Source organism: Neovison vison, chromosome 13 (assembly GCF_020171115.1).
Source record: "Neovison vison isolate M4711 chromosome 13, ASM_NN_V1, whole genome shotgun sequence".
NCBI classification, from domain to species: Eukaryota; Metazoa; Chordata; class Mammalia; order Carnivora; family Mustelidae; genus Neogale; species Neogale vison.
The window spans coordinates 74,239,732-74,267,067 of NC_058103.1; the positions used below are offsets into that span (position 1 = coordinate 74,239,732).

At 38.8% G+C, this 27,336-nt stretch overlaps 1 non-coding gene and 3 gene segments (V, D, J or C); 1 reads left to right on the forward strand and 3 right to left on the reverse strand.

The window, feature by feature from the left end:
* Nucleotides 1-2,689: 2,689 nt before the first annotated feature.
* Nucleotides 2,690-3,212, reverse strand: LOC122894540. The segment is given in 2 exon segments: nt 2,690-3,024; nt 3,147-3,212. Coding segments are annotated over 2 exon segments (381 nt in total).
* A 4,233-nt stretch (nt 3,213-7,445) lies between these two features.
* On the reverse strand, nt 7,446-8,290 carry LOC122894541. The segment is given in 3 exon segments: nt 7,446-7,654; nt 7,849-8,070; nt 8,242-8,290. Coding segments are annotated over 3 exon segments (480 nt in total).
* Nucleotides 8,291-8,666: 376 nt separating this feature from the next.
* LOC122894919 lies at nt 8,667-8,772 on the forward strand. The gene has a single exon (XR_006381915.1). It is a non-coding gene; the product is annotated as a U6 spliceosomal RNA (small nuclear RNA).
* Nucleotides 8,773-24,160: 15,388 nt separating this feature from the next.
* LOC122894542 lies at nt 24,161-24,809 on the reverse strand. The segment is given in 2 exon segments: nt 24,161-24,594; nt 24,758-24,809. Coding segments are annotated over 2 exon segments (486 nt in total).
* Between the last annotated feature and the right edge of the window lie 2,527 nt (nt 24,810-27,336).

Here is a 27,336-nt window from a genome sequence, read left to right on the forward strand (position 1 = left end):
AGAAATCAAACTCTCACTCTTTGCAGATGACATGATACTCTATGCAGAAACCCAAAAGATGTCACCCCAAATGCTAAAAATCATACAGCAATTCAGTTAAGTGGCAGGATATAAAATCAATGCACAGAAATCAGTTGTATTGCTATACACTAACAATGAGGCAGAAGAAAGAGAAATTAAGGAGTTGATCTCATTTACTATTACACCCCAAACTGTAAGATACCTAAGAATAAACCTAACCAAAGATGCAAAGGATCTGTACTCAGAACACGATAGAATACTCATAAAAGAAATTTAAGAAGACACAAAGAAGTGGAAAAACAGTCCCTGCTCATGGATTGGAAGAACAATTACTGTTAAAATGCCTGTGCTACCTAGAGCAATCTACACATTCAAACCAATCTCTAACAAAATACCATCAACTTTCTTCTCAGAGCAGGAACAAATAATCTTAAAATTCATATGGAATGAGAAAAGATCCCAAATAGTCAAAGGAATGTTGAAAAAGAAAACCAAAGCTGGGGGCATCACAATTCCTGACCTCCACCTCTATTACAAAGTTATAATCATCAAGACTGTATGGTATGGCACAAAAATAGACACATAGATCAACAGAACAGAATAGAGAACCCAGAAATGGACCCTCAACTCAATGGTCAACTAATATCCAATGGAAAACAGAGTCTCTTCAACAACTGGTGTTGGGAAAATTGAACAGCCACATGCAAAAGAATGAACCCAGACCATTTTCTTCTACCATACACACACAAAAAAAGACTCAATATGGATGAAAGACCTAAAAGTAGGCAACAATCCATCAAAATCATTGAGGGGAACATAGGCAGCAACCTCCTTGACCTTGGCTGCAGCAACTTCTTGCTAGACCTGTCTCTAAAGGCAAGAGAAACAAAGGCAAAAATGAACTATTGGGACTTCATTAAGATAAAAACCTTTTGCACAGCATAGCAAACAGTCAACAAAACCAAAAGACAAACAACAGAATGGGAGAAGTTATTTGTAAATGACATATCAGATAAAGAGTTTGTATCCAAAAATCTATAAAGAGCTTATAAAATTCAACACCCAAGGAAAAATAATCCAGTCAAGAAATGGGCAGAAGATATGAACAGACATTTCTGCAAAGAAGACATGCAGTTGGCCAACAGACAGATGAAAAAGTGCTCAACATCCTGGGCAATAGGGAAATAACAAATCAAAACCACAATGAGATACCACCTCACACCAGTCAGAATGGCTAAAATTAACAAGTCAGAAAACAACAGATATTCGCGAGGATGCAGACAAAGGGGAAACCTCCTACAGTGATGGGAATGCAAGCTGATGTAGCCACTCTATAAAACAGCATGGAGGTTCCTCAAAAAGTTGAAAATAGGACTACCCTATAACCCAATAATTGCACTACTGGTATTTACTCCAAAGACACAAATATAGTGATCCAAAAGGACACTTGCACCCAAATGTTTATAGCAGCAATGTCCAGTAGCCAAACTATGAAAAGAGTCCATTGACCGATGATTGTATAAAGAAGATGTGGTGTGTGTGTGCGTGCGCACATGAACGTATTGGAATATTATACAGCCAGCAAAAATTGAATCTTGACATTTACAAAAATGGAACTAGAGGGTATTATGCTAAGTAAAATAAGGCAATCAGAAAAGGTCGATAATCATATGATCTTGCTGATATGAAGAATTTAAGAAACAAGGCAGAGGATCATCAGGGAGGAGAAATAAAAATGAAAGAAGATGAAACCAGAAAGGGAGACAAACATAAAAGACTCTTAATCACAGGAAACAAACTGAGGGTTGTTGGAGGGCAGGGAGGTAAGAAGATGGGGTAAATTGGTGATGGACATTTGGGAGGGTGTGTGTTCTAATGAACACTGGGTATTATACAAGACTGATCACTCACAGACCTGTATCCCTGAAGCTTATAATACTTTATATGTTAATTAAAAAAAACCTCCACTCTGTATAAATGTGTTTGCACATACACATACACATATGTATGCACATACAGATACATCTATATAAAATAAAATTCATTCTCAAAAAAAAAAGAAAGCCAACTCATCTATTTAACCAGTCAGAATATGAGCCATTTCTTCCATTCTGTTTCTGCACCTACCTCTGTATGTTGAATATCAGCCTGAGTCTGCCACCTCATTTACGAGAAAAGAAAGCAGGGCAGAAGTCTCTGGCCTCTCTTTCCCTTCCTTGGGTACATGTGTTCCTCCTCTTTTCTTACCTTCTATTCTTTCTTTACTAAACCTGGCTTGGGGCTAAAGCTCCCCATCACCCCTCATGCCTTGCTCTGTCAGGAAGACACTGAGGAGATGCCATTGTGTCTCTTTAAAAGTGTCATAGACACAACAACACACACCAGGGTGCCCTGAACAACACTGCAAGAATGACCACAAGATCACTTCATTGTTATGTGATTCTACCTTGAAATTACTTGTGCTCTGGCTGGGGAACTCTTGGCATCAAACTGTTCTCAATGTCACTAAGGAACACGTGGGTTTGGGGAATGTTCCTTCTGATCCCTATGCTCTAGTGGTTTGTATGAATTTTGTTCCAACCACACACTGAGGGACAAACAACCACAGACTGTTCTGGAACCAGAGTGGATCAGGCAGACATGCTCAGCACCCAGGCCCCTGTTCTGCTTAGAGTTTGTGCTCAGCTCCCCCTGCAGTCCCCGTCACTGTGTCACTCAGGGCACAGTAGTACACAGCTGAATCTGAGGCTTGCACTGAGCCTTTCTCCAAGTGGAAGGACTTAGAATCTTTGTTGTAGGTGGCTTCAAATCCTTTGTGGCTTCCCTTCTCCTTGTCTCTCGAGGCTTTCAAGAGGAGCTCTAGACCTTCTCCTGGATACTGGACATACCAGAAAAGGGCAGGGTACTGTGTTGTTGAAAAAGTACAGTTTATAGTCAGGGAAGCCTCTTCAAAGAGAGTCACTAGGCCTTCCGTCTGAGTCACTGAGTCTCCATGAGTTTGTCCTGGGGAAAAAGAAAAGAGATTTGTGTCACCTTGACATAAAGCTCTTGGATAAAATTATAGTTAGAAATTTTACAGACACAATGGAAGAAAGAATCCAAGTTTTAAGAGGCATTTTACTTACCAAGCATTAAGAGTACCACAGTCACGAAGCCCGGAGAGCACCTCATCTCTGGAGTGTCACCTAAAAAATGTTCTCATCCTTAACATGAAGAAATGTTGGAGTGACAGAAAAATGATCAATGGAAGCCCACATTTCACGCAGGAAATGTGATTGTGGTAGGAAGCTGCACCCCCTGGTGGACAGGGACTGAAATGCGTGCATGTTGGCCAGAATTCTCCCCAAGTCAGCCATCAGTCTCATCACTGACTTGATGAGACACATGTCAATCTTCACGTGGTTCTTGGAAGTCTGAACAACAGCAATCCTGACTTCTCAGGTCTGCTTTGTTCTTAAGACACTACCTGATGTGGAAGTTCCTTAACACAGCCTCCCAGGGCATTTCTTTAGCTGGAGGATAGCAATCTTCTAAAGCATCTTACTATAGTATCGTACTTCATATTCTCATGTGCCCGTGTGAGCCAGCCTATAATTCACTGACTACCAGGAAAGTTGTAGGAGTTGAATATGGAAAAAGTAACAGGAAGTCATGTCATTGCTGAGTGAGTCTGTGTTTTTGGCACTGTGCTCCAATATTTAGAACGATGACCATCATTTTTTAAGCACTCACTAAATATTTATTAAATTAAACAAATGAGGGTACCTGGGTGGCTCGGTGGGTTAAAGCCTCTGCCTTCAACTCAGGTCATGATCTCAGGGTCCTGGGATTGAGCCCCGCATCAGGCTCTCTGCTCAACAGGGAGCCTGCTTCCCCCTCTCTCTACCTGCCTCTCTGCCTATTTGTGATCTCTCTTTTTCTGTCAAATAAATAAATAAAATCTTTTAAAAAAATTAAACAAATGAACAAATGGCCTTTATTTGAAATATAGCATTTATGGTCCATGATGTCAGTGTTGGGTTGAGCTGTTTTTAAGTTGAGGAATTTCCCCTTAATTCCATATAATTTTCTGGGAGTTTTAATCAGAAATGGATTTGAATTTTGTCAAATGCTTTTTTTGTACCCATTGAGATATCTTCAAAAATTGTTCATCTGTTACTTGTCAATCTCTTTGGATATATTATTAATAATATGGATGAACCCTGAGACTATGTTAAATGAAATGTCACAAAATGACCAATACTGCAGAATTCCACTTCTATGAGGGATCTAAACTAGTCAAACTCATGGAAAGAGAGAGCAAAATGTCAGATTCCAGAGACTAGAGGGGTGGAGTAATGGAGAGTTATTGTGTAATGAGTACAGTTACTCAGTTTTTTCAAGATGAAAAGAACTCTGGAAATGGATGGTTGTGCTGGTCCAACAACAATGTAAATATATTTCATACCAGTAGGCTCTACACCTAAAATCGTTTTTCTGCATGTGGCTGTCCAATTTTCCCGACACCATTTGTTGAAGTGGCTGTCTTTTTCCATTGGACATTCTTTCCTGCTTTGTTGAAAATTAGTTGTCCATAGAGTTGAGGGTCTATTTATGGGCTCTCTATTCTGATCCATTGACCTATGTGTCTGTTTTTGTGCCAGTACCATGCTGTCTTGATTACGACAGCTTTGTAATAGAGCGTGAAGTCTGGAATTGTGATGCCACCAACTTTGGCTTTCTTTTTCAATATTCCTTTGGCTATTCAAGATCTTTTCTGGTTCCATATAAATTTTAGGATTATTTGTTCCATTTCTTTGAAAAAAAATGGATGGGATTTTGATAGGGATTACATTAAATGTCTAAATTGCTTTAGGTAGCATAGATATTTTCACAATATTTGTTCTTCCAATCCATGAGCATGGAATATTTTTACATTTCTTTGTGTCTTCCTCAATTTCTTTCATGAGTGCTTTATAGTTTTCTGAGTATAGATTCTTTGCCTCTTTGGTTAGGTTTATCCCTAGGTATCTTATGGTTTTGGGTGCAATTGTAAATGGGATTGACTCCTTAATTTCTCTTTCTTTTGTCTTGTTGTTGGTGTAAAGAAATGCAACTGATCTCTGTGCATTGATTTTATATCCTGACACTTTAATGAATTCCTGTACAAGTTCTAGCATATTTAGAGTGGGGTCTTTTGGGTTTTCCACATATAGTATTGTATCATCTGCAAAGAGTGATAGAAATGAAATTGGACCATTTTTTTGCACCACGCACAAAAATAGACTCAACATGGATGAAAGATCTCCATGTGAGAAAGGAATCCATCAAAATCCTTGAGGAGAACACAAGCACCAACCTCTTTGACCCCTGCCACATCAATTTCTTCCTAGGAACATCACCAAAGGCAAGAGAAGCAAGGGCAAAAGTGAACTATTGGGATTTTATCAAGATCAAAAGCTTTTGCACAGCATAGCAAACAGTTAACAAAACCAAAAGACAACTGACAGAATGGGAGAAGATATTTGCAAATGACACATCAGATAAAGGGCTAGTGTCCAAAATCTATAAAGAACTTATCAAACTCAACACCCAAAGAACAAATAATCCAATTAAGAAATGGGCAGAAGACATGAACAGACATTTCTGCAAAGAAGACATCCAGATGGCCAACAGATGTATGAAAAAGTGCTCCACATCACCCGGCATCAGGGAAATACAAATCAAAACCACAATGAGATACCACCTCACACCAGTCAGAATGGCTAAAATTAACAAGTCAGGAAATGACAGATGCTGGTGAGGATGCAGAGAAAGGGGAACCCTCCTACACTGTTGGTGGGAATGCAAGCTGGTGCAACCACTTTGGAAAACAGCATGGAGGTTCCTCAAAAATTTGAAAAATAGAGCTACCTTACGACCCAGCAATTGCACTACTGGGTATTTACCCTAAAGATACAAACGTAGTGATCCAAAGGGGCACATGCACCTGAATGTTTATAGCAGCAATGTCCACAATAGCCAAACTATGGAAGGAACCTAGATGTCCATCAACAGATGAGTGGATAAAGAGGGTGTGGTATGTATATACAATGGAATACTATGCAGCCATCAAAAGAAATGAAATCTTGCCATTTGCGACCACATAGATGGAACTGGAGGGTATTATGTTTAGTGAAATAAGTCAATCGGAGAAAGACAACTATCATATGATCTCCCTGATATGAGGAAGTGGAGATGCAATGTGGGGGGTTTGGGAGCTAGGAAAAGAATAAATGAAACAAGATGGATTGGGAGGGAGACAAACCATAAGAGACTCTTAATGTCACAAAACGAACTGAGGGTGGCTAGGGGGAGGAGGATAGAGAGAGGGTGGTGGGGTTATGGACATTGGGGAATGTATGTGCTATGGTGAGCGCTATGAAGTGTGTAAACCTGGCAATTCACAAACCTATACCCCTGGGGCTAATAATACATTATATGTTTATAAAAAAATTTTTAAAAATTAAAAAAAAGAAATACAAAAAAATTGTTAAAATGGTAAATTTAATATTAAAAGGGTAAAATTTTGTAATTAAAACGTTTTAAGAGATTCTTGTTAAGATCTCTATACACCTGCCTTCCAAGCAAATATTAGAGAGTGTTAGAATGTAAGACCAATTATCAAACATCTATTACCAACTGAATTTTAAGGCACTGTAGGAATGGAGTTAGAGGTAGAAGGAGGGAAATGGAGAGAATGAGGATTTTGGAGTGTGGAACCCTAAATGAACAGTGCTGTGGAGTATGCAAACTGAGCAATGTGTTGGCAAAAAGTAATTTTGAAGGAGTGTTGATGTCAGAGGCAGAAATAGACTATTGGAAAAATTCACACTCTGCTCCTTCATAATATCCCCTTCAGGACCCCTAATTGTGCATATTTGTGAATAATACTGGTGGGAAGCAGGTAAACTTCCTGTATGCAAACTGAGCACATCTATCCTGGAGGTGTTAATAAGATGGATACAAACATATCACACAATAGACACCCTAGAAACTAAATGTAAGTACAATGATTCACAGCAAACAAACACAATTAAAATAAAACATCAAGTGGTATAAAACAGCATGATATTAAAAAAAGGAAAACCACAGAGACATTTCATGACCTTCCTTATTCTAACAATGTCTGTAACATAATATATGCTCAATAAATATTTATTGAAGAAACTGATCTGAAAAATTCTGCAATTCACACACATTATTGCTGATTTTTGAGTCAAATGTTTCTAAACTTCCTTAGCCAATTTTTCTAGCTGAATCTAATTGCAAAATGACAAATTCTTTTTTGTGGCTATTCTAGCCTTCAATAAATAATTATAGCACAAATTTTCAGGGATTAGAAAGTGTTTAATGCATGATAACTCTTAACCAGAGTGGTATTTTCTTAGAGTGAGGTTCTCCCTCTAAGCCTGCCCCTGTGCCACTTCCTGTCTGGGATGACAATTTCCCCCCTTGGGCCCTACTGCAGGGAGATGCATCAACAAGAGCCCTGGGGTTTGGATATACCTCCCTCCATCACGCCTCTCAACTGTGGGCTCCCTCAGTGCACAGAAATACACTGCAGAGTCTTCCAGCTGTGAAGCTGAGATGACAAGTTGGATGAAATTTCTTGGGGCGCCTGGGTGGCTCAGTGGGTTGAGCCGCTGCCTTCGGCTCAGGTCATGATCTCAGGGTCCTGGGATCGAGTCCCGCATCGGGCTCTCTGCTCAGCAGGGAGCCTGCTTCCTCCTCTCTCTCTGCCTGCCTCTCTGCCTACTTGTGACCTCTCTCTGTCAAATAAATAAATAAAATCTTAGAAATTTCTTGTGTTCTGGAAATTCAGTGAGTAGCGACCTTCAGTGGCATTTTCCTGGTTGTAAGAATCCTGATGAATAAGGAAAACCATTGCCCCATTGCTGGGCTGCTTGTACCAAAATAGAATATAACGTGGATGACTGGTGTTATATATGCATTCCAGAGTGACAGTCCCCTTCTCCTGCACTAACATTGCTGGTTGGGCTTGAGTTATTTTCTGGGCAATACTGGATCCTGAAGGGAAAAAAACACAGAATCAGAGACTTCTGGAATATGTGATGTGCCACAACGAACTTCTGTTTTACACACTGTCATCCTTCCTTCCCAAGGTTCCCACAAGAACCTGCCTATCTCTCCTGATTTTAAGTCATAGAGGAGACACATTCCCACAGGGACCATCCTTACCTAGCCACACGGAAGCCAGGACCACCTTGAGAAGGTTGGAGAGCAACATGTTTGAGTTCTCCCACAAGATGGAAAATGTCTTCTTCTTCAACTTCAGGACTCGGCACTGTGAGGGGATTCTGACAGGGTGAGGGAAGGATTGTTGGGTACGTGCTACTCTGGCCCCAGAACAGGAAATAGGGGTTTCCTGGTGTAGCAAGTTGTGTGGGTCATGTCATAATTCTCTATGTCCCAGTGACAGTCTCACTACCTAAAATTCTTTTGCATGATGCAACTTTGAAAACCTTACATTTGAAAAGAAACATGAGTAAAATTTGTACTGAAATTAGAATTGAGGATTGATGATTTAGCTAACTATGATATGTTCATTCATTGCATCTATGATAAAAGTGGGTGAATGGCACTACTGAAAAATTAGACAGGTAGGACTCACTTAGACAGCACATATTCTAAAATCCAAACTATACAGAGAAAATCAGCATAGCTGTGCTCAAGAATGACACACAAATTCTTGAAACAGTCCATGATTTTTAAAAACTGCTTGTAATGAATTATGTAAACAACATAAGGTGTAAGAATTGTGAAAAAAAAAAGATGTAAGAATCATGTATGCTCCCAGTATGTTATTTCACCTCAGGTAGAAATAAATCACATGACAAGAAGGCAAAGTGTTTAGACATTCACTGTACCTCTTTCAATGTACCTATTGTTTTGCCAGTGTTCCTCCTCACTACTCATTATCTGTTCAGATGCCTATATTGAAGCCTAAAGCAGAAAAATCTAATCATTTCTTGTTGAAGAGTTCAGGTTGAAGCTCTCAGACAATAGATCTGTCATCGAGGTCTCCTCCTCACTGTTTAGTTTCCACAGCCCAGCTGAGTTCAGAAAGCTCAGAACAGGTACCAGAATTTGTTCATTAGATTATTAATCCTTTGAGTTTATGTTTTCCCCTAACTTCATTTGAACCACAATAACCTCCCATGCTTTGTATGCTCAGTTCTGAGCACCCAAGGTGACCACTCAGTCTTCTTTTATACCTTCTCTCCTCCAGTACCCTCAACACACGCGCACACAACCACACCTGTGCACACACATGTGTGCACCAATGTGGGCAATGCCATCTTCCTCAATTATCCGAAAATATGAAGTGCTTCCTTTCCCTGACCCTTTCCAAAGCACAGCACAGCTGAGGTGCTTCTACAATAGGCCCAGGTTTCTTTAATCTAGTCTTTCATGCAAGTTCACCGCTATCTACATACAACTCATTTTCTAAATTGGTTAATCACTGTCTGTTGATAGCCCCCTTCATTTTTATCTGTTTGTTTGTGGCTTTCTGCCCTTTGGGATGTCTTTACTAAAATTTTTAAGGAGCATTAGAGAGGTGTCTGGGTGGCTCAGCCATTTAAACCTCTGGCTTCAGCTCAGGTCATGATCTCAGGGTCCTAGGATCAAGCCCCTCAGCAGGCTCCTTGCTCAGTGGGGATTATGTCTCTCCCTTTACCCCTCCCATTACTTGTGCTCATGCACTTGTTTTCTCAAATGAATAAATAATCTTTAAAAAATGATATTATAAAAATCAAGAGATAAATGTTTATTATTAATCTAACAGAATTTTTTTTAGAGATTTTATTTTTAAGTAATCTATACACCCAACATGGGCTTGAGTTTATAACTCTGAGATCCAGAGTCCAATTCAAACCACAGAGCCAGTCAGAAACCCCTGATCTCCCATGGTTATCCAAATGTCTGGGAAAACTTTTATTATATACCCTTTAATTGTTTAAAGCATATTTCCCACATGCCTTTGTACTTACACAGGTGTGAAACAGTTGTTGAATAAATACAATTCAAAGTCAAGGAAGCCTCTTCTAAGAGGGTCGGTTGGCCTTCCTCTGGGTCACTGAATTTCTATGAGTTTGTCCTGGTGAAAAAGAAAAGAGACTTGTGTCACCTTGGGCATAAAGCTCTTGGATAAAATTATAGTTAAAAGTTTTGCTGACACAATAGATAAAAGGATTCAAGTTTTAAAAGCCATTTTACTTACCAAGCATTAAGAGTAGTGCAGTCACGAAGCCTGGAGAACACTTCATCTCTGGAGTATTACCTAAATAATGTATTCCATTCTTAACATGAAAAAATGTTGGAGTGACAGAAAAATGATCAATGGAAGCCCACATTTCACACAGGAAGTGTGATTGTGGTAGGAAGCTGCACCCCCTGGAGGACAGAGACTGAAATGCATGCATGTTGGCCAGAATCCTCCCCAAGTCAGCCATCTGTTTCATTCCTGACTTCATGAGGCACATGTCAGTCTTCAGGTGGCCCTTGGAAGTCTGAACAACAGCAATTCTGACTTCTCAGGTCAGTTTTGTTCTTAAGATACTACCTGATATGGAAGTTCTTTAACACAAATCCCAGGGCATTTCTGTAGCAGGAGGACAGTAATCTTCCGAAACATTTTACTACTGTACTTTATATTTTCATGTATCCATGTGGGCCAGCCTATAACCTACTGCCTGGCAGAAAAGAGGTTGGAGTTGAATACAGAAAAAGTAATAAGAAGTCAAGTCATTGCTGAGTGATTCTGTCTCTTTTCAGCACTGTGTCCCAATATTTAGAACTATGACTGTCATTTTTTAAGCATTCATTAATATTTGTTAAATTAAACAAATGAACAAATGGTCTTTACTTGAAATACAGCATTTATGTAGTTCTAAAATAATACCAATTGTAAGGAATATTATCTTTTTAATAAAAGCATCTTAGAAGAAACACCACAGTATTTTATAGTCAAATATTCCTAAATTTCAGAATCACTAAAAAATTAAAAATAGGAATTCTAAATAGAAGAATCATGATGCATCAAGTTTTCAAATCCCTGTAGAATGATCTGAGATTCTTATTTTATGTTCTCACTGTTTCGTTGACTCCAACATCAGATGACTAGTCTATGTGAATCAGGCAGCAAATACTAATGTTATCCTCTTTATTAAAATTTATTTTTATTTTCAGCATAGCAGTATTCATTATTTTTGCACCACACCCAGTGCTCCATGCAATCCGTGCCCTCTATAATATCCACCACCTGGTACCCCGACCTCCCACCCCCTAATGCTATCCTCTTAACAGCTTTTACCCTTAAGGATGCTAATCATTACCATGCATCTGTCATATTTTGTTTCTAACATTCAATTTTAAAAAACTGCCCCACAAGGTAATAAATCAAGATTATCAGGATAAAGATCTAGTCAGGGACACATCTTCTATAAAGCCCTGTAACAGTTATCTTTAGATGCAGAGATGGAAGTTTAGCTCAAGGAGCTCATCAATGGAGAGCACTCTACACTGATTCATATCAAGTAGCTTCATGAGCCCAGAGCCAACATGGAAATGCTTTCCCAGATGCAGAGTGAAGTAAGAAACTCAAGACTGTTCAGGTTCGTGTATCGCTTCCCTTTCTCTCCACCTTCTAAATCACATTGTCAGAATTTGCCACAAAACTATGCTAGAAAGCATAGTCTATGGACTCTGAAAAACAATCTGAGGGGTTTGAATTGGCAGGTGGGTGGGAGGTTGGGGGTACCAGGTGATGGGTATTATAGAGGGAACGGATTGCATGGAGCACTGGGTGTGGTGCAAAAATAATGAATACTGTTATGCTGAAAATAAAAAATAAATTAAAAAAAACTATGCTAGAAAGGAATATGAAACCAGCCACTATAAATTTGTACTCAGATATGCAGGGAGAATCCCAAAGAGGTGGGATGATGCTGGTTGAAAATAAACAGGGGGCAAATAGGGGCTTGGTTTGTTGGTCTTCAGGTCCTTCGTTTTGACTGGGGTCATGATTTCAGGGTAGTTGGATCAAGGCCTACATGGGGCTCCTAGCTCATAAGGGGTCTGATCAAGATTCTCTCCCTCTCCCTCTTTATCTCTCTCCGCCTCTCCCCCAGTCTTATTGCACACTCTCTTTCTCTCTCTTTCACACTCAAATAAATAAATAAATAAATCTTTTTTTAAAAAAGAAAGAAACAGTACCACGTGGATGCAGAAATTCATTATCTATAACTTAAAAAAAATACTTTCAGGCCAATTAATGCCTATAGGAGAAATATTTTGTATTTGGGATCATACAAAAAGACTGGTACAACATTGAGGGAAGGTATCCCATAGTAAATTTGAATATTTAACGGTTTTTGTAATGCATAATTTACATAACAATAAACTGTACCAAATAAAAATAAACAATTCTATAAGGTTTGACGTATGTATGTATTAGAAAGTCCTCACCACATTGGAGATAATGAACATAAGCATCACCCCAAATGTCATGTCTCTTTGTAATCCTTCTCTCAACCCACACCACTCTCATTTCCAGGAAATGCTTCTGCCATGAATTAGTCGCATATTTTAAAGTTTAGTATAAATTTTGTACAAATTGTACTCTTTCATCTGGCTTCTTCTCAACATAATTGTTTTGAGAGACTTCATTGGTTGCAATTATCAGGAGTTTGTTTCTTTCTGTTGCTGTGGTGTAACCCATCATGTGCGTATAAAACAATTTCTCTATTCACGTGTTGCTGACCATATCCATTAGTCCCACGGGGCTGTTATAAATAAAGCTGCTGTGAACGTTTGTGTATAAGGTTTTTTATAGACATATGCTTTCATTTTTCTTGGTCCATATGTGAGAGTAAAATGGCTGGATGATATGGTAGGTGTACATTTGACATGTTAAACCAATTTGTCCTATTAGCTGTTTCACAGATTCCCTTGAGTTTTCTGCTCAGAAAATTACGCTGCTATTAATAAAGATAAGTTTCTATGACCCTGCAATTGCATTACTGGGTATTTACCCCAAAGATACAGATGTAGTGAAAAGAAGGGCCATCTGTACCCCAATGTTTATAGCAGCAATGGCCACAGTCACCAAACTGTGGAAAGAACCAAGATGCCCTTCAACGAATGAATGGATAAGGAAGATGTGGTCCATATACACTATGGAGTATTATGCCTCCATCAGAAAGGATGAATACCCAACCTTCGTAGCAACATGGACGGGACTGAGTGAAATCAGTCAAGCAGAAAGAGTCAATTATCGTACAGTTTCACTTATTTGTGGAGCATAACAAATAGCATGGAGGACATGGCAAGTTAGAGAGAAGGGAGTTGGGGTAAATTGGAAGGGGAGGTGAACCATGGGAGACTATGGACTCTGAAAAACAATCTGAGGGGTTTGAATTGGCGGGTGGGTGGGAGGTCGGGGTACCAGGTGGTGGGTATTATAGAGGGCATGGATTGCATGGAGCACTGGGTGTGGTGAAAAAATAGTGAATACTGTTATGCCGAAAATAAATAAAAAATAAATTTAAAAAAAAGATAAGTTTACTTCTTCCTTTCCAAACTGTATGGCTTTGTTTTTCCCACATGTCTTATTCCATTTATTAGAACCTCTACTTCAATATTAAATACAGGTAGTGGGAACAAAAACTCTTCCCTTATTTACAAAATGAACAAAAAAGATTTTTAACTTTCACCATCAAATATGACATTTGATGTAGATTTTTTTGGGGGGATCTTTTTAAGTTGAGGAAATTCTCCTCAATTCTATCTTATTTGCTGGGAATTTTAATATCAGGAATGGATCTGGATTTGTCAAATGTCTTTTCAGTACCTATTGAGATACTGTCCCAAATTGCTCATCGGGTTCTTGTCAATCTCTTAATATTATTGATAAATTGTCAGAACAAAATATAAAGAAGATATAATTTTCCAATTTTTCAAACAATGAAACATAGCTCCCAAGTATCAAGAAATTTGTGGCAGAGCTAATAGTTTTGAACGCAGAGCTAATAGTTTAAAACACAGAGCATGATGGTATCAAAAGCCTGTTCTCAGTTTTTGCCACTATTATTTGTCAGAGAAAATGTTCTTTCATTGCATCTGTGATGGAAGTGTGGGGGGGCACTTACATAACAATTCTGTATGTAATGGAACATGAAAACAATATAAGGTTGAGAATCATGTATCCTCACACTCTATATGTTGATCTTTCACTTAAGGTAAAAACAAATCATGTTATGATAAGAAGGCAACTGTTTACAAAGAAATGGGAAAAGGTTCCATGTTCATGGATTGGAAGAACAAATGTTAAAATGTCTACATTTACCAGAGAAAGCCATACATTCAATGCAATCTCTAATAAAATACAATCAACATTTTCACAGAGCTGGAATAAACAATCCTAAAATTTGTATGGAACAAGAAAAGACCTGTAATAGCTTAAAAAAAGTTGAAAAAGAAAACCAAAACTGGGGACATCAAAACTCCCAACCTCAAGCTCTATTACAAAGCTGTAAACATCAAGACAGTATGGTACTGGCAAAAAACAAAAACAAAAACAAAACCAGACAATTAGATCAGTGGAACAGAAGAGAGAACCCAGAAATAGGCCCTCAACTCAAAGGCCAACTAATCTTCAACAAAAAAGGAAAGAATGTCCATTGGAAAAAAGACAGTCTTTTTTGTTACACAACAAATGATGTTGGGAAAATTGGACAACTACATTCAGAAGAATGAAACTGGACTATTTCCTTACACTACACACAAAAATAGACTCAACATGGATGAAAAACCTAAATGTGAGCCAGGAATCCATCAAAATCCTTGAGGAGAACACAGGCAGCAACCTCTTTGACCTCAATCCAGAAAATTCTAGCAGACATGTCTCTAAAAGCAAGGGAAGCAAGGTTGAAAATGAACTATTGGGACTTCATCAAGATCAAAAGCTTTTGCACAGTGAAGGAAACAGTCAAAAAAACCAAAAGACAAGCTACAGAATGGGGGAAGATTTTTGCAAATGACATATTAGATAAAGAGTTAGTATCCAAAATCTATAAAGAAGTTATCAAGCATGACACCAAGATTATATAATCCAGTCAAGAAATGGCTGGGAGACATGAATAGAAATTTGTCCAAAGAAGACATACAAATGGACAACAGACACTGAAAAAAATGCTCACCATCACTCAGCATCAGGGAAATACAAGTCAAAACCACAATGAGATACCACCTCACACCAATCAGAATGGCTAAAATTAACAAGTCAGGAAATGACAGATGTTAGCAAAGGTGCAGAGAAAGGGGAACCCTCCTACACTGCTGGTAGGAATGCAAGCTGGTGCAGCCACTCCGGAAAACAGAGATTCCTCAAAATTTGAAAACAGTGCTACCCTATGACCCAGCCATTGCACTAGTAGGTATTACCCCAGAGATACAAATGTAATGATCTGAAGGGACACCTGCAACTCAATGTTTATAGCAGCAATGTTCACAATAGGCAAACTATGGAAAGAACCTAGATGTCCATCAACAGATGAATGGATAAAGAAGATGTGGTATATATATACAATGGAATACTATGCAGCCATCTAAAAAGTGAAATCTTGCATATGCAATGATGTGGATGGACCTTTTCAGGTTATTTTTATCTCTTACCACTTTAATCATAAAATATTATGTGTTTTTGATTATTTGATTTTGTTCTCTTACTAATAAAATAACTTGCATGTGTATGGCCTTTATTTGACATAATACCCACCCTATTGCTATAGCTCAACTCTGCACAGACGTTGTGAATGCTGCAAGTGTAAGAATTTTTGGATATGTTATTTCATATGAACCCCTGGAAAAGCCAAATAATAATCATACTCTAATTGGTATGGCTAGAATGAACCTTCATTAATGAGAGTTGGAGCAAATAATCCTAAAACTTGTATGGAATCAGAAGAGACCCTGAATAACTAAGGAAATGTTGAAAAACAAAAATAAAACTGGGGGCATCACTTTACCTGATTTCAAGCTTTATTACAAAGCTGTGATCACCAAGACAGCATGGTACTGGCATAAAAACAGACACAGAGACCAGTGGAACAGAGTAGAGAGCCCAGATATGGACCCTCAACTCTATGGTCAAATAATCTTTGACAAAACAGGAAAAAATATACAGTGGAAAAAAGACAGTCTCTTCAATAAATGGTGTGGGGAAAACTGAACAGCTATATGAAGAAGAACGAAACTAGACCATTCTCTTACACCGTACACAAAGATAAACTCAAAATGGATAAAAGACCTCAATGTGAGACAGGAATCCATCAGAATCCTAGAGGAGAGCATAGGCAGTAACCTCTTCGATATTGGCCACAGCAACTTCTTTCAAGATATGTCTCCAAAGGCAAAGGAAACAAAAGCGAAAATGAATTTTTGGGACTTCATCAAAATCAAAAGCTTCTGCACAGCAAAGGAAACAGTCAAGAAAACAAAGAGGCAACCCACGGAATGGGAGAAGATATTTGCAAATGACAGTACAGACAAAAGGTTGATATCCAGGATGTATAAAGAACTCCTCAAACTCAATGCACACAAAACAGATAATCGTGTCAAAAAATGGGCAGAAGATATGAACAGACACTTCTCCAATAAAGACATACAAATGGCTATCAGACACATGAAAAAATGTTCATCATCACTAGCCATCAGGGAGATTCAAATTAAAACCACATTGAGATACCACCTTAGACCAGTTAGAATGGCCAAAATTAGCAAGACAGGAAACAACATGTGTTGGAGAGGATGTGGAGAAAGGGGACCCCTCTTCCCCTGTTGGTGGGAATGCAAGTAGGTGCAGCCACTTTGGAAAACAGAGTGGAGATTCCTCAAGAAATTAAAAATAGAGCTTCCCTATGACCCTGCCATTGCATTCCTGGGTATTTACCCCAAAGACACAGATGTCGTGAAAAGAAGGGCCATCTGTACCCCAATGTTTATAGCAGCAATAGTCGCCAAACTGTGGAAAGAACCAAGATGCCCTTCAATGGACGAATGGATAAAGAAAATGTAGTCCATATACACTATGGAGTATTATGCCTCCATCAGAAAGGATGGATACCCAACTTTTGTAGCAACATGGACGGGACTGGAAGAGATTATGCTGAGTGAAATCAGTCAAGCAGAGAGAGTCAATTATCATATGGTTTCACTTATTTGTGGAGCATAACAAATAGCATGGAGGACAAGGGGGGATGGAGAGGAGAAGGGAGTTGAGGGAAATTAGAAGGGGAGGTGAACAATGAGAGACTATGGACTCTGAAAAATAATCTGAGGGTTTTGAAGGGGTGGGAGGTGGGAGGTTGAAGGAACCAGGTGGTGGGTGTTAGAGAGGGCACGGATTACATGGAGCACTGGGTGCGGTGCAAAAACAATGAATACTGTTACGCTGAAAAGAAATAAAAAATTTAAAAATTTAAAAAAATGTGAGGAAGTATCTATTGATAAAAATTTAGAATGGAGTTTGTATACAGAACTTGTATACAGAACATGACTCCATTTGATTATATGAGATGATCCAAACTTCAACACCAATTCTGCATTATCAATTGCCAAATGTATTTTGTAGAACTATAAATCAACTGTCTAAAGGAATTCAAACACTTGAAGTGATGAACTATTCTTTTTTTTCCAATTTATTTATTTTCAGAAAAACATTATTCATTATTTTTTCACCGCACCCAGTGCTCCATGCAAGCTGTGCCCTCTATAATACCCACCACCTGGTACCCCAACCTCCCACCCCCCCGCCACTTCAAACCCCTCAGATTGTTCTATTCTTATGAAAGTAACTTCAACGTTCAAAACCTCAGGGGTAAGAAGCACTGAGACTGGTGACAGGGGTGAGGTCATACATGTGCCCTGTGGCATATGCTTCCTCTCACCAAGACATACAGTACTCAAAAGATTATGGGTTGTATGTTCCCATCATTATGACATTTTTAAAAACACAAAATAAGAATAGACCAATGTGAAATAAGTCAAGCAGAGAGTCAGTTATCATATGGTTTCACTTATTTGTGGAGCATAACAAATAGCATGGAGGACAAGGGGCGTTAGAGAGGAGTAGGGAATTTGGGTAAATTGGAAGGGGAGGTGAACCATGAGAGACTACGGACTCTGAAAAACAATCTGAGGGGTTTGAAGTGGCGGGGGGGTGGGAGGTTGGGGTACCGGGTGGTGGGTATTATAGAGGGCACGGCTTGCATGGAGCACTGGGTGTGGTGAAAAAATAATGAATAATGTTTTTCTGAAAATAAATAAATTGGAAAAAAAAGAATATACCAATGTTTGCAAGGAATGGGGAATATGGAAGCGTGAGATGGAGTTAGATTAGTTCAAGGGACTTTTGGGGAGCAATGATGTATTCTGTATCATAATCTTGTATATTACATGATCTATACAATGTACCTAAATTCAAACTTCACAGAACTGCACAGCAAAATAGTCCATTTTTCCTAATAATTATTTTAAAATAAGAAATTCAAACACTGAGATCAAAATGGCAAAATAGAAATTTTCTACCATCTCCACTCCTCCCTAAAACCACTGATTTTCAATGTCATACATTAAACTAAAAAGAGTACCTATAAAAAAGTCCAGCAGAGAACACATAGCACACTGTGGAACAATAACAACAACAAAAAATATGATTTTGACAGATTAAGGATGGCATGAAGAGCAGTTTCACTTTACCTTCTTCACCCCTATGCATGGCATAGCTCCCAACCAAGAGAACCTTCCAGGGGCACCTGGGTGGCTCAGTGGGTTTAGCCATTGCATTCGGCTCAGGTCATGATCTCAGGGTCCTGGGATCGAGTCCCGCATCGGGCTCTCTGCTCAGCAGGGAGCCTGCTTCTCTCTCTCTCTCTCTCTCTCTCTACCAGCCTCTCCATCTACTTGTGATTTCTCTCTGTCAAATAAATAAATAAATAAAACCTTTAAAAAAAAAAAAGAGAGAGAACCTTCCAGCCTGTGATTTTCCTGGAGAGGGAAGTGAGAACATGTGAGTGAACACATGCCCCTCCAGGTCTGGAGGATGCTCCCAAAGAGGAACCTCTTTCTAGCCCCATCCAGAACACTGAGGTGTACTGCTCACTGGGGAGTGGGGGTGCTCCCAGCAGAACAGCACACAGGGCTCTTGCAGGGCAGTAAAAAAACATAGACCCTACAAACCATAGCACAGCCTCCATTAGGAATTTGCCCATGTCCCACTGGGAGACCCCCACAAATGGTCCATGAGCACACACAACACTCAGTTCCTCACCCGCACATCATCCCACCCTGTGGCCTCCTACCAGTGCACACAGGATGACAACAGCAGTGAGCTTTTGTAAGCAGCTAGTGAGCTTGCACAGAGACAACCCCACTCTCCCGGTTTGGGAGAAATCACACAAATTCAGTCAGCACTGTCCTAGAGAAAGCAAATAAAAGGGAGACTCTCAGCACCCAGTCTGGCTTCACAAGATCAAGAGAAGGCATAAAAGTTTGCACTACCTTGTCTCAGGATGTAGGAAACAAATATACCAAACATGATGAAGGTTGAAACTGGAATGTGTCTGGATCTTAGACTCAGTGCACACTCAGGCTAAAACACTTGTTTTCTTCCACTGCATCAGTTCTCACCTCAGTATGACCAAGCATTCAAACCTGTAGGAACTTCACCCTCTGTCTTGCTTCTAATTGATTTGAGAGGAAACAAATGAATAATATAGAAGCATGCTTCCTTCTGACTCCATTATCAGGCTTGGAGGAAAGGCAACCATCAGGAGTAGTGTTCTTCCACTGCACAGGAGCTGGCAGTATAAGGAGGGAAAGAATCAAGCCCATTGACATGTTGGGCTACAGTTCTAACTTCCTTTGGTCAGATGTGATAAGCTGATTTTAATCTGGGGGCTTCTCCAGGAAGACAAAGCCATTAAACAAATACCTAGCAACCATACTCAGCTAAGAGGAACCACTGTCACTCTATTTATTATGTCCATCTGAACAATTATAACATCCACCCTAACAATTGTATCCATCATTATTTAGGAAGACTTGGAGGGACCTTGAAAGGAGCCTACTACCATTGAGCAGGGGTGGGAAAATGAGGGAATTAAATATTTATTCCATTTGCTTCATTCCATTGATTTCTCTCCAGCACTAGGGAAAATTTTTTAAATAAATGTTGTGGTTAATAATATTATATCAAACATGAACGTGGAGGGGGGTTGGTAGCACATCATCTCTACATTAGCCATTAGTCCAAATACCTTTGTGCAATCTACTAGTAATAGTAAGGTGGCTGACACATGCATACAAAAGTTTTCCCATATACCTCAGAAAGAAGAGTTTTTATTATGATAACAAAAAATTACAAGTCCAAGAATAAATTGAATAATCTTCTTGTTTTGTTGTTCATTTATTTATTTTCAGCATAACAGTATCATTATTTTTTCACCACACCCAGTGCTCCATGCAATCCTTGCCCTCTATAATACCCACCACCTGGTACCCCAACCTCCCACCCCCCCGCCACTTCAAACCCCTCAGATTGTTTTTCAGAGTCCGTAGTCTCTCATGATTCACCTCCCCTTCCAATTTACCCCAACCCCCTTCTCTCTAACTCCCCATGTCTTCCATCTTTTTGTTATGCTCCACAAATAAGTGAAACCATATGATAATTGACTCTCTCTGCTTGACTGATTTCACTCAGCATAATCTCTTCCAGTCCCATCCATGTTGCTACAAAAGTTGGGTATTCGTCCTTTCTGATGGAGGCATAATACTCCATAGTGTGAATGGACCACATCTTCCTTATCCATTCATCCGTTGAAGGTCATCTTGGTTCTTTCCACAGTTTGGTGACCGTGGCCATTGCTGCTATAAACATTGGGGTACAGATGGCCCTTCTTTTCACGACATCTGTATCTTTGGGGTAAATACCCAGGAGTGCAATGGCAGGGTCATAGGGAAGTTCTATTTTTAATTTCTTGAGGAATCTCCACACTGTTCTCCAAAGAGGCTGCACCAACTTGCATTCCCACCAACAGTGGAAGAGGATTCCCCTTTCTCCACATCCTCTCCAACACATGCTGTTTCCTGTCTTGCTAATTTTGGCCATTCTAACTGGTGTGAGGTGATATCTCAATGTAGTTTTAGTTTGAATCTCCCTGATGGCTAGTGATGATGAACATTTTTTCATGTGTCTGATAGCCATTTGTATGTCTTGACTGGAGAAGTGTCTGTCCATATCTTCTGCCCATGTTTTGATATGATTGTCTATTTTGTGTGTGTTAAGTTCGAGGAGTTCATTTTAGATCCTGGATATCAACCTTTTGTCTGTACTGTCATTTGCAAATATCTTCTCCCATTCCGTGGGTTGCCTCTTTGTTTTCTTGACTGTTTCCTTTGCTGTGCAGAAGCTTTTGATTTTGATGAAGTACCAAAAGTTTATCTTCACTTTTGTTTCCTTTGCCTTTGGAGACATATCTTGAAAGAAGTTGCTGTGGCTGATATCGAAGAGATTACTCCATTCCTGATTAAAACACTTCAAAGTATAGGGATAGAGGGAACATTCCTGAACTTCATCAAATCTATCTATGAAAGACCCACAGCAAATATCATCCTCAATGGGAAAAAGCTTGCGTCCTTCCCGTTGAGATCAGGAACACGACAAGGATGCCCACTCTCACCACTCTTGTTCAACATAGTATTAGAAGTCCTAGCAACAGCAATCAGACAACAAAGGGAAATAAAAGGTATCAAAATTGGTAATGAAGAAGTCAATCTCTCTCTCTTTGCAGATGACATGATTCTTTATATGGAAAACCCAAAAGACTCCACCCCCAAACTACTAGAACTCATACAACAATTCAGCAACGTGGCAGGATACAAAGTCAATGTACAGAAATCAATGGCTTTCTTATACACTAACAATGAAAATATAGAAAGGGAAATTAGAGAATCAATTCCATTTACTATAGCACCAACAACCATAAGATACCTGGGAATAAACCTAACCAAAGAGGTAAAGGATCTGTACTCACGGAACTACAGAACACTCATGAAAGAAATTGAAGAAGACACAAAAAGATGGAAGACCATTCCATGCTCTTCAATCGGAAGAATAAACATTGTTAAAATGTCTATACTGCCTAGAGCAATCTATACTTTTAATGTTATTCCGATCAAAATTCCACTGGTATTCTTCAAAGAGCTGGAGCAAATAATCCTAAAATTTGTATGGAATCAGAATAGATCCCGAATCGCTAAGGAAATGTTGAAAAACAAAAATAAAACTGGGGGCATCACGTTACCTGATTTCAAGCTTTACTACAAAGCTGTGATCACCAAGACAGCATGGTACTGGCATAAAAACAGACACAGAGACCAGTGGAACAGAGTAGAGAGCCCAGATATGGACCCTCAACTCTATGGTCAAATAATCTTTGACAAAACAGGAAAAAATATACAGTGGAAAAAAGACAGTCTCTTCAATAAATGGTGTGGGGAAAACTGGACAGCTATATGAAGAAGAACGAAACTAGACCATTATCTTACACCGTACACAAAGATAAACTCAAAATGGATAAAAGACCTCAATGTGAGACAGGAATCCTGGAGGAGAACATAGGCAGTAATCTCTTTGAATAATCTTCTAACAGCAAAGCATCATTAAGAAAGAGACTTAAAAATGGAATGAAACAGTATGTTCTCAAACAATCAAATAATCACACACACACTTTAAGGATTTTTATTTTTCTCAAATCAATTTATAAATATAATTCAAACCGAAAGCTTAAATTAAAGTTATAAGTCAGTAACAGAATTATCTCTTCTTTCATTCTTTAGCATCTACTGATAACCAATTATGTGGGAAAGGTTGTGCTAGGCACTGCAAAGATAGACCAGAATGAGATATAAAATTCTGTTTTCTAAATCCTATGAGAGAATTACTGCAACAGATAAGAACAGAATTTGTAAATGAGAATATTTTTCTGTGATTGATCTGAAGGTCACAGTGTCAAATGACTCTCTTTCTTAATTTCCCTCAAACACACAAATAATACACACCATCCCTGAGCTCTTATGGAAATCTCATAACACAATTTCTGAACAAGAAAGTGATGAAGAAGTGGCAGAGGGGTGGGAGGTTGGGGTACCAGGTGGTGGGTATTATAGAGGGCACGGCTTGCATGGAGCACTGGGTGTGGTGAAAAAATAATGAATAATGTTTTTCTGAAAATAAATAAATTGAAAAACAAAAAAAAACAAAAACAAACAAACAAACAAAAAAAAGAAAGTGATGAAGACACATGAAATGGCTGTGATATTTTGCCCCGAGTAGAGAAGAACAAAATGAAAATGCAACTGTAAAATAATTAAAATATCTCACAGAGCTACTGTAAGACACAGATTAAATGAAAACAAAAAATAAAATTAAAACAAGGGAGATGATTGAGGTAATGACTTGATGAAGTGGGGAATACTCAAATCAAAACACATGAAGTGAAAAAAATCATGATCCTGATTATAATAAGAATTTTTGAGACTAAAAGGAATATTAGCAATATTACATGATTACAGAATTATGACATTTATATTTGCATTTTAAATACTTCTATATTTAGCACGCAATGTCTTAGAATCAGAAAATCATAATCGCTCCTTATGAAACACAATATTTAAGTGAACGTCGATAATAAGAACTGTGAAACTGGTACTGACAAGTTATTTATAGGAGAGGAATCTCAATAGCAAATGTAGAGTTCCTCAATGCCTGAATTTCAAAATAAAATGTTACTAAATCCACAAGAATCCATTAAGCACTACCCATCCAACAAAGTGCTCTAACCCTTTTTGGGTTAACTCCATCATAATAGTTATATAATTTGTTTTAAATGTCTAAAATATTAGCTTCTGGGATAACTGGGTGATAGGCATTAAGGAGGGCATGTGATGTGATGAGAACTGGGTGTTGCATGCAACAGATGAATCACTGAACACCACACCTGAAACAAATAATGTTCTATATGACAGCTAACTGAATTTAAATTTTAGAAAATAATAAAACATTAGATTCCATGTACAAACAATAGGACAAAGCCCATCCTTGAATATCTATGTCAAAGGACAGGGGCTGCCCCAGTCCCAGGTTTGAGTGCAGGCAGCAAGTGCCTGGGAAGCAATGTGTGCTTGCTGCGCAGAAGTACACAGCTGAGTCTTCAGGCTGGGTGTCTCTGATGTGCAGGGAGAAACGTTTGGCTGTCCTATCCAATGAAACAGTGAGTCTTTGGTCTTCTTTTGTGGCCATGTTGGAACGAATGTATATAAGGAGCTGGGGACCTTTTCCAAGTTCTTGCTTATACCAAGGGAAATAGTCTGAACGGCCATCTGAAAAACTGCAGTTGATAACAGAGCTGCTTCCCTCCCGAACACTCAGGGTAGAAGGATGCTGCTCCACATTCTCTCCCTGGCTGAACCCTGTGCAGAAAGAAAAGGTCAAAGAAAGGAGAAGAGATTTCAGGTTATTGTACTTCAGAGTGTTTTTTTTCTACACCAATGGAAGGAAACATGAATAAAGCCAGTCTTGACTTCTGAAGAATATCCACTAATATACTTCAGTGCCCATAAACACTCAACTCACAGTTCAGCTGCAGCCACAAGAACATGATTAAAGCTCCCATGGATGTCTTCATGATTCCTGCCACTTAAACTCAGGTTCAGAATTGGAGACTCCAGCCAGCTCAGCTCGTTTTCTTATCAGGCCATCCCTTCTTTCCTCTAACAGAGTAACTTCCCACATTGTCTACCAGCCAATAAGAAAAAGGCTCTGCTGCTGCCATGATATAGTCCATCAGATGCACTAAGATGAACCCTCCACATGTTCTTCATCAGCACATGTGCACTGCCATCTTGTGGTCACAGCTCTACTGAACTTGCTGGGGAAATGTTCTTCTCTTAGCCTGTGTCTCTGAGGGACTCACATGCATCAAGGCAACAATCGGTCAAGCAAATTATATCTTAGTTCAGCGATGAAGGGCACAGTAAGTTGTGGAGATCAAGCTTTACATGCCTGCACACTGCTGAGTCACTGTTAGTAAGTTGGAAAGAGGTAGATGCTATTGCTATTTATTCAGTGATGGCCCTGGTGTACATGTTTGAAATCAGGAAGAAATCATGATTTACTTCCTTTCTGTTCCACCAAATCTCCCATCCTCAATTGTCTATTACGGAGAAAACCCTTTTGTAAAAGGTAAATGTTACCAAAGATTACAGTAAGAGAGATCACTTGATATTTCAAATGCCTCTGATCTCAGCTCTGCTCCTCCTGGATGGTGTTGCCTGACCTTGTTTTTTCCAAAGGAATGACAGTACCAACAGTCAAAACGGGGACTATCCCTTCAGTTAAGATGACTATGACAAAAAGTAAAGGACCAAATCTAAATTATAAGGGAGCAGGGATAACTTCCATCTGTTACTACTTTTTCAAATATAGGAAACTCTTTGACCTAATATTGCACTAATTTGTATAGAGAAATCTGACAGTAGATTTAGTAGGATCTCAGTAGAAATTCTGAGAAAATATCAAGCTTTAAACTCAGAAAATATAACCACATGTAAGTTTATCCTTGAGGTGATTTCCTTTTCTCAAATCAAAATACATGGCATGTCCTCCAATGCAATTACTGACTCACAGCCTAGGGAGAATTTCTGTTAAAGTATTAGCCATCCATCTTGTCATGCTTCCCACTTCCTGGTCAACACTGCTCCACATTCCATATATATTCCATTATATTTCTCCTAAACTCCACTACAGTGTTCTTGCCTCAGGACTCATTAATAAAGTTCTCCAATCCTGTGAGTTTCCAGAATTATCTCTCTCTTCCAAAACCCCTTTCTCATTCATATGAATTTCTTGGAATCTTTTGATCACCTCTGTGAGAAAAAATCCAGGAAACCATAAATATTGTGTGTGCTGGGGGATGGTACCAACAGGAAACTGGTCCTAAAGAACTGATCAAGAGAAATGGTCTCTGAAAAACCAAGACTACCTCATTTCCAAAAAATGGAATCCCCTTTTCTATGATTCCTACTAATGGAGCCTCTCAAATGACAAAGAATACAACTCATCTTCCTCATACCTGGTCTACCCTGAAAGATTTAAAGACAGCTATCAGAACATCGACTCAATATATTAATATATGTGTATATATGAAATGTGTTTTTATGTATGGAAAATTTCTTGGTTCGGAGAATCTTCCATTCTTTCACACATTCTCCATAAAGTAAGAATTCTCACACTTCTCTGGGTAAATTTCCCTCTTCTCCAACAGAGATTATTTAGGTCAATATTTGCACTTTTTAGGCATGACTATTAGAACTGAATGTAAAGGTCTGAATATGACCATTACTATAATAACACTTTTCCATTAATTAACTATTGTACAGATAAGGCCATCCCTTATGCAAAATTTCCAGCTCCTTGATTATTTCATAGACTCTTGTTTTAGTATGATCCTAGTGTTGGCCTTAAAAACCTTCTTCTACCAGCTTCATGGACTGCCAGCTCTGCAAGTCTTCCAATTCCAGTGATCTTTTTTGCAAACAATGTGTGAGTTATGCACATTATGCTCATCATGCCTTCAAGGGATGCCCAAATGGGAGATTATATGTATATATATATATATATATATATATATATATATATATATTTTTTTTTTTTTTAAGGAAAGTCATTAGAAATACATCTAGGTCTTCACATGGTGCCATCACCTTTGGCTTGCTCTTATAAAAACAGTGGGTGATGCATGAGTTTGCTGGTAAAATCACAGTGGCTCAGCCTGAGTCTCCTTTCCTGCCCAAGGTCTCAGACATTTACACAAATTGGAACTCTCCATTCAGGGTTTCAAATTGGAACCACAACTTTCTCAGACCCAAACCACAGAGATAAATGCCTGGGATTGCATTAGACACCTTCTCTTTACTCAGCATGATGGTTCTACAGGAAGGAGGCAGGGGAATGAATGCTAAAGAGGAAATTAGGAAACCCAGTGTCTTTCTCTTCCAGCTCATTCACTACCTAATTTTTCCATACAGTCATCTTGGAAACAGTCAGGATGTGTGAAAAGAAGTTGGACTCAAGAATTTCTAAGGGCCCTTCTAGCTCTTAATTTCTTCTATGCTATATAACGAAGCAAATATTTATTGATGACTGGTTGTGTG